Source organism: Malaclemys terrapin, chromosome 22 (assembly GCF_027887155.1).
Source record: "Malaclemys terrapin pileata isolate rMalTer1 chromosome 22, rMalTer1.hap1, whole genome shotgun sequence".
Classification (NCBI taxonomy): domain Eukaryota; kingdom Metazoa; phylum Chordata; order Testudines; family Emydidae; genus Malaclemys; species Malaclemys terrapin.
In genome coordinates, this window is record NC_071526.1 from 1,386,880 (window position 1) to 1,395,356 (window position 8,477).

The 8,477-nt window shown below is 48.5% G+C and overlaps 1 protein-coding gene across 1 annotated transcript; it reads right to left on the reverse strand.

Annotated features, from left to right (window-relative positions):
• Positions 1 to 2,096: 2,096 nt before the first annotated feature.
• HTR1D (5-hydroxytryptamine receptor 1D) lies at positions 2,097 to 8,064 on the reverse strand. Its single transcript, XM_054011950.1, is given in 3 exon segments — positions 2,097 to 2,195; positions 7,029 to 7,995; positions 7,997 to 8,064. Coding segments are annotated over 3 exon segments (1,134 nt in total).
• Positions 8,065 to 8,477: the final 413 nt, after the last annotated feature.

Here is an 8,477-nt window from a genome sequence, read left to right on the forward strand (position 1 = left end):
CCCTCTACATCCCTCCCCTCAACCCCCCCGTCCTCTGCCACCCTCCCTCTACATCCCTCCCCTCAAACCCCCTGTCCTCTGCCAGCCTCCCTCTACAGCCACGGGGGGGGGAGGGGTGGCGCGCCCGGAGGAGCAAGGGGGGGCACAGCATGGCCGCAGTGTGGCCCAAGGAGCCAGCCGGGGCAGGGGGGGCAGAGGGCGTGGCCAGAGGAGGAGCCAGGGGCGTGGCCAGAGGAGGAGCCAAGGGGGGCGCCTTTTTCATGTTTGCTCCCCCTGCTCTTAGAACCTGGCTACGCCACTGTTTGGTGTGCCATATTCACCACGGCTAGTACTGTGAGTGGTGCCGTGAACAAGCACTCTGAATAGGGTGACCAGATGTCCTGATTTTATAGGGACAGTCCCGATTTTGGGGTCTTTTTCTTATATAGGCTCATATTACCCCCCACCCTTGTCCCGATTTTTCACATTTGCTGTCTGGTCACTCTAACTCTGAAGTCTAGTGTGAAATTTGTGAAACTGTGTAAAAGCATGTTTAGTGTAAAACTTTGGTGGAGCCAGGAAAGGGAGTTCTGAATCTGAACTTTCACATTCTGTTGTGACTATCTAAATTAATTTTCATATAAGATTTCCTGAAACATTGTATCAAATGATTTACTAAAATTCAGTATGATTGTAAACCATTATCAAATGCAATATTAAACCATTTGCTTCCCTTCTCCCACTAACCTGTAACTTAATCAAGGAATGGGTCTGGTTTGTTTGCTATTGAACTAAATAGTGCACCACAATAGTAAACAATCACTTTTCCAGGTGAGCACAAAGAACAGCAGCTGGTTGTTAGACTGGCACAATCATCTTCCCCTGTTTTGGTATTTAGGCATTGTACTGAGTTGGCAAAAGGACTTTTTGGGGTGGCAAAGCTTGCTGTTAGCTTCCCAGGGCAGAAGTGAAACACACTTGAAAACCTATCAGGCCTATGATTTCCACCAGTGTGAGATGAAATCAAATCCAAAGGCTATCCAAGTTCTTATTAGCCGGAGTGCCCTCCAAAAATATTTATGAGTGTATCCTCACAGCACCCTGTGAGATAGGGAGGTATTGTTAGCCCCACTTCATAAATGGGAAACTAAGGCACAGACTCCAGTAACTTGTCTAAGGTTGCATAGGAATTCTGTGGCAGAGCTGGGAATTGAACCCAGGGGCTCAACCACACCATACCTCACCTCTATATTTTCTTCTCCAACATGTCTCTTTTTCTGACTTCAGTATGTACATGAAAAAATAAAACAACATACAAGTAAGAACCATGTAATTTAAAATACTTTCACATGCTGTTTCTTTTTGTAGGATTTCTGCACCTTTGATTCCATCAATGATAAAATATATAAAAATAATTTTAAATGATGCTTTCTTTTTTTTTATATTTATACAATGTGCAGCCCTCAAAGACAGAGATGATAAGAAACAAGCACAGGCTCCACATAACTGTCGTGCTCCTTTTGCCCTTTTCCTGATCCTGATTTTCAGGTTCAGTGTCACAACATCATGAACAATTATCCAGAAAACAGTTACTGGTTCTATAGATTTCCAATGGGTAGGATATGTACAGGGGAAAATTTAATTTGGGGATAAGGCCTCTAAAGTGAATGTACCTTCCCCTCAGCAGCAGCCCTCTCTGACTCATTTACAATACAGAATTTCTGCTAATAATATTCACAAGAAATACTGAGTTCCTACCTACACATCTTTCTGCTCCCACTGTGTCACACTGCCAATGCAGAACTGAGCAACCCATGTCACACCATAGCAGGAGACTTGGCTTTCCTATTCATTCCATCTCACTTGTTACAAATTTTCCTCCGTCTGCTGATTTTGTAAGTACACATGCTCACTACAGAGACCAGAAACAAGTTCTACTAAAAGATTTATAATCACAGACAGAAAATAAATACAAAATGATTGGCAAGAAATTCTCAGTCACATGCACAACATCAGAGACAACTGTCAGTCCAAACTGCAGGACTAAGAGTACATAAGCCACAAGGTGGGCTGTGGGAATGTACTGGGACAAATGACAAAACAAGAAAGTAGCAGGACTAAGAACATTTTTTTAACTGGATTAGTTTCTGGAAGGCCTGTTTAAACTCTTCATTAAAAACAGTGTATATGACTGGATTGATAAGCGAGTTTAAGGCCTGGTCTACACTAGGCGTTTATGTCGAAGTTAGCGCCGTTACATCGAATTAACCCTGCACCCGTCCACACCGCGAAGGTATTTAGTTCGATATAGAGGTCTCTTTAATTCGACTTCTGTACTCCTCCCCGACGAGGGGAGTAGCGCTAAATTCGACATGGCCATGTCGAATTAGGCTAGGTGTGGATGGAAATCGACGCTAATAGCTCCGGGAGCTATCCCACAGTGCACCACTCTGTTGACACTCTGGACAGCAGTCCGAGCTCGGATGCTCTGACCTGCAACACAGGAAAAGCCCTGGGAAAATTTGAATTCCTTTTCCTGTCTGGCCAGTTTGAATCTCATTTCCTGTCTGGACATTGTGGCGAGCTCAGCAGCACTGGCAATGATGCAGAGCTCTCCAGCAGTGATGGCCGTGCAATCTCAGAATAGAAAGAGGGCCCCAGCATGGACTGATCGGGAAGTCTTGGATCTCATCGCTGTGTGGGGTGATGAGTCCGTGCTTTCCGAGCTGCGCTCCAAGAAACGGAATGCAAAGATCTACGAGAAGATCTCTAAAGACATGTCAGAGAGAGGATACAGCCGGGATGCAACGCAGTGCCGCGTGAAAATCAAGGAGCTGAGACAAGGCTACCAGAAGACCAAAGAGGCAAACGGACGCTCCGGATCCCATCCCCAGACATCCCGTTTCTACGAGGCACTGCATTCCATCCTAGGTGCGGCCGCCACCACTACCCCACCAGTGACCGTGGACTCTGAGGATGGGATATTGTCCACGGCCGGATCCTCGGACATGTTAGCGGACGGGGAAGATGAGGAAGGAGAAGAGGTGGACGAGGCAGTCGACAGCACTCACAACGCTGGTTTCCCCGACAGCCAGGATCTCTTCATCACCCTTACAGAGATCCCCTACCAACCGTCCCCAGCCGTTACCCCGGACACAGAATCTGGGGAAGGATCAGCCAGTAAGTGTTGTAAACATCTAAACATTTATTTTTAACAGAACAGGAATATTAACAATTTAAAAAATGGGTTTCTCATGATTAGTTTGCCCTAGGCGCTTAACGGTTCAGTCATGGGCAGTGCAACTATTGAAAAAAAATCTAGCAATGTCCAGTTTTGCATGATTGTCCTGCCCAAGCCGCTCTACTGTTTAGTCACTGCTACAGCAGCTAGAGTAAAATGCGGTCTATATGTCCGGGGATGGAGCAGAAATCCTCCTGTGACATCTCGAGGAAGCTCTCCTGGAGGTAATTGGAAATCCGTTGCATTAGGTTCCTGGGGAGAGCGGCCTTATTGGGTCCTCCGTAGTACGACACGTTGCCGCGCCACGAGACAAGCAAGTACTCGGGAATCATTGCTCTGCACAGCAGGGCGGCATACGGCCCTGGTCTTTGGAGGCTTTCCCGGAGCATTCTCTCTTTCTCGCTGTCAGAGATCCTCATGAGGGTGATGTCGCTCATGGTGACCTGCTTTGAATGAGGTAGGGGAATGTTAGTGTTGGGACTGCTTTACCGTTCCTTTACAGAACTGTAACCGCTGGTTTGCAGCCACGCGGTGGAGGCGGGAGAGGGGCAGCCGAAAGGGATCGTTCCCGGGGACAGCCGCGAGGGTGTGGGACAGGAGCAGAGTTCCTGCTTGCCGGATTGCTGGCAGCAGGGACCGACATTGATTTCAATGTGAAATGAGGCCATTGCTAATATTAAAGTTTTAAGCTGCCACGAGTCTACGGCTTACCATGTCTGCCTGCAACAGAAATTCCGTTGTCCTGACACGGTTCTCAAATGTGCTGTGCAAGACCCCAGGCACTGAATGCGAAGGCCGAGAATTCGACCTTGTGCTGAGTGCGCATGTGATAGGTGCTGTGCATGGTCTTGTTCACAGAGAAAGACTATGTTCTTTGTTCACAACTACATTTATCTTTCTGAGGAATTCACTCCCTTTTTCCCATTCCCACAGCCCCATCTGCGACTGTCTCACAACCTAGCCTGGCATCACACTCCCAGAGGCTAGCGAGGATTAGGCATAGGAAGAAGAGGACACGGGAGGACATGTTCTCAGAGCTTATGGCCTGCTCCCGAGCCCAGGCAGCACAGCAGACCCAGTGGCGGGAGAACTTGTCCCAAATGCAGCAAGCAAACATGGATCGGGAGGAGAGGTGGCGGCAGGAAGACCAGCAGGCGACTCAAACCCTGCTTGGACTACTGAGGGAGCAAACGGACACGCTCCGGCGCCTTGTGGATGTTCTGCAGGAACGGAGGCAGGAGGACAGAGCCCCACTGCAGTCCATCTCTAACCGCCCTCCCCCGCCACCAAGTCCCATACCCCCCTCACCCAAAGTGCACAGAAGGAGAGGCGGCAGAGTCCACGCAAACTCTCACTCCACCCCTGCAGAGAGCTCTAGTAGCAGAAGGCTCTCATTCCCCAAAATTTGACAAGTTCTTTCCTTCCCGCCTGACACAAGCCCCCGTCCAAGTTTCACCTCCCAGTTCCATGTGTAGTTGATAATAAAAAATATGTTTCTGTTAACTAATGTTTCCATCATGTTCTTTTGGAGGAGGGGGGGAAAGGGGGATGGTAATTGGACAGGACAGTCACCTTTGGCAGGGTACATAGGCGGGGACAGGTACAGCAGCAGGGCACATACACAGTGCAGTGACTAGTTGCCCTGGTCAGTCTGGGAGGTGGTTTTCATGTTCTGTAGTGGGGGGTGGGTTGCTCTGTGACTTTGTGGCGGGGGAGGGCAGTTACAGATCTTAAGCGGCGGTCCTTATGCAGGATCACAGAGCCACACAGCAGGAGATCTGTAACCGTCCTCCCCCTGCCACAAAGTCACATAGCCCCCCCATACACACAGTCCCGATCAGGAGGGGTGACAGGCTCCGTTGAAAGAACCAGCCCACCACAGCGGAGCCTGTCAATCCTTGAGTTTAGAAGCTTTCTTTGCGTCACTACACTACACCCGCTCCGCACCACAATCCGCGTCCCAGTTTTAAAAAATTCCCGCGAAAACAGCAGTAAAGAAAACGGTGTTCATTAACAAAGTAGAACTGATTTTATTTCGAAACGTGTGTTGGAAGGGGGGGAGAAGGGGGTATGTAACTGGAGAGGATAGTCAACATTAACTGGGTAAAGAAACGGGGGCAGGTTCGGCTTCTCTGTACACAAACTTTACAGTCACAGGTTACCCTGCTCACTCAGGAACCTAGCTTTCAAAGCCTCCCGGATGCACAGCGCGTCCCGCTGGTCTCTTCTAATCGCCCGGCTGTCTGGCTGTGAGTAATCAGCAGCCAGGCTATTTTCCTCAACCTCCCACCCCGCCATAAAGGTCTCCCCCTTGCTCTCACAGAGATTGTGGAGCACACAGCAAGCTGCTATAACAATGGGGATATTGGTTTCGCTGAGATCACAGCGAGTCAGCAAGCTTCTCCATCTCCCCTTGAGACGGCCAAAAGCACACTCCACCACCATTCTGCACTTGCTCAGCCGGTAGTTGAAGAGTTCTTTTTCACTGTCCAGGGCGCCAGTATAGGGCTTCATGAGCCAGGGCATTAGCGGGTAGGCTGGGTCCCCGAGGATGACTATAGGCATCTCCACATCCCCAACAGTTATTTTGTGGTCCGGGAAGTAAATACCTTGCTGCAGCCGTCTAAACAGACCAGAGTTCCTGAAAACACGAGCGTCATGAACCTTGCCCGGCCATCCGACGTAGATGTTTGTAAAACGTCCCCTGTGGTCCACCAGTGCTTGCAGCACCATGGAAAAGTAGCCCTTTCTGTTAATGTACTGGCTGGCCTGGTGGTCCGGTGCCAGGATAGGGATGTGAGTTCCATCTATGGCCCCACCGCAGTTTGGGAATCCCATCGCTGCGAAGCCATCTATGATCGCCTCCACATTTCCCAGGGTCACTACCTTTGGCAGCAGTACATCAACGATTGCCTTGGCTACTTGCATCACAACAACCCCCACAGTAGATTTGCCCACCCCAAACTGGTTCGCGACTGACCGGTAGCTGTCTGGCGTTGCAAGCTTCCAGAGGGCTATGGCCACTCGCTTCTGGACAGTCAGGGCTACTCGCATCCGGGTGTCATTGCGCTTCAGGGCAGGGGACAGCAACTCACAAAGTTCCAGGAAAGTTCCCTTCCGCATGCGAAAGTTTCGCAGCCACTGGGATTCATCCCAGACCTGCAGCACTATGCGGTCCCACCACTCAGTGCTTGTTTCCCGTGCCCAGAATCGCCGTTCCACGGCATCAACATGACCCATTGCGACCGTGATGTCCTCGGTGCTGGGTCCCCTGCTTTCTGAGAGGTCTGTGCTACTCTCAGACTTCAGGCCATCACCGCGGTGACGTAGCCTCCTCGCCTGACTTATCTGCATCTGCCTCAGGGAAAGGTGTATGATAAGCTGCGAGGCGTTGAGAGCGGCCACAACTGCAGCGATGGTCGCAGTGTGCTCCATGCTCGCAGTGCTGTGGCGTCCGCGCTGTCACTGACTAGAAAAGTGCGCGAACTGATTTCCCGCCGGCGCTTTCAGGGAGGGAGGGCGGGAGTGATGGACGGATGACGACAGTTACCCAAAAGCACCCTGGACACATTTTTTTTACCCAGAAGGCATTTGCGGCTCCATCCAGAATTCCAATGGGCAGCGGGGACTCTGGGAACTGTGGGATAGCTGCCCACAGTGCACAGCTTCCAATGTCGACGCTTTCCCCGTTAGTGTGGACTCACAAAGTCGAATTACTGTCCTTAGTGTGGACACACACGTTCGACTTTGCAATATCGATTCCAAAAATTCGATTTAAGTAAAATCGAACTACTCTCGTAGTGTAGACAAGGCCTAAGTAACCTAGCCACTTAAAAAAGTCCAATAGGATTGGATGAAACCAGCAGGCATCCTGACAGATGGGCAGGACCAGGGTCACAACAAAGAATGGCAGCCAGCAGAAAATAAAAGCTCCCAGGATAATGCCCAGAGTTTTTGTGGCTTTCCTTTCTCTTGCAGCAGAAATTCTTTTCCTTTCCAGGACACTATCTGCCAGTTTGATTTTCACATGATTGATAAATACTGGGGAGCCCCCTGAATGAGCATGCCCCTCGTGAAGGATAGAGTTAATGGAGCAGAGAGAAGACCCAATGGAGCCAGTAATCAGTTGGGCTGTGGTAAATCATTTTCCATATATTGAAGGTGGCTTAAGAATCCTGGATCGAGCTGCTACGTAAATTCTCCCACACAGTATAACAAGGAGCACAATCAGGATATAGAAAGCTCCACAGGTTGAATAGATTGTGTAGGAAATCTGATCAGTGTTCACAGTACTGTCTGCCATTTCTTCATGAGCTTTTGCCTGTCTCCAGAAAAGTGGTGGCATAGAAATACAAATAGCGATCACCCAGACAACAGCTATCACGAGGGTTGCTCTACCGGCTGTCCGACATTTTGCATATTCCAAAGCATTTGTGATGGCCCAGTATCTGTCCAGTGCAATAACACAGAGGTGCAGGATTGAGGCTGTGCAGCAGATGATGTCTGACGATAACCAGATATCGCACATAACTTGACCAATGGTCCACGTGTGGCTGACAGTATAAGCAATATTGATTGGCATTACTAAGATAGAAACTAAGAGATCAGTCACCGCCAAGGAGCCAATGAGATAATTTGCAGGTGTATGAAGCTTTCTAGTGAGAAAAATGGTGATAATTACAAAGGAATTTGAAAGAATGGTTGCCAGAGTTATAACAGACAGAACGACTGCCAGTAAGATCTTCAGCCCTAGCAGTGTGGTCTCATCCCACACCAGTGGCATTCAGTGACTCATTTGATGTGCTCTGGAGAGAAAGCTCTTTTGAATGGTTGCACTGGGCCATTCTCTGATTTTTCCTTTGCAATTTAGTCTGCCATAAACAATTAAGAATGTTGCTGTTTCTGTATTTTTCTAAACTAGATTCCTGCAGCTTATTTCAACATATCTTTTGTAACGCAGTTTAATAAGCAGCAAGTTCTAATGCAATTACGTTCTAATTATGTTCTTATGTTCTAATCATCGAGATATTATTTCTACCATATATTAACACTGACTATATTATAAATGGTGGGACTTTGTGTGTATTACATTTTTTATTTCACAATTTCTCATCTAGACAAAGGCCAAAAAGTCTTAATTTCTGTTTTGTCCACATCTTCTTTTTGAGATAATTCTCCAGCAGGTAGCAAGAATCAGCATTGGAGAGTGAAAGGCAGAGAGAGGAACATTTTACATTGCCATGTTGGCCCCATCTCT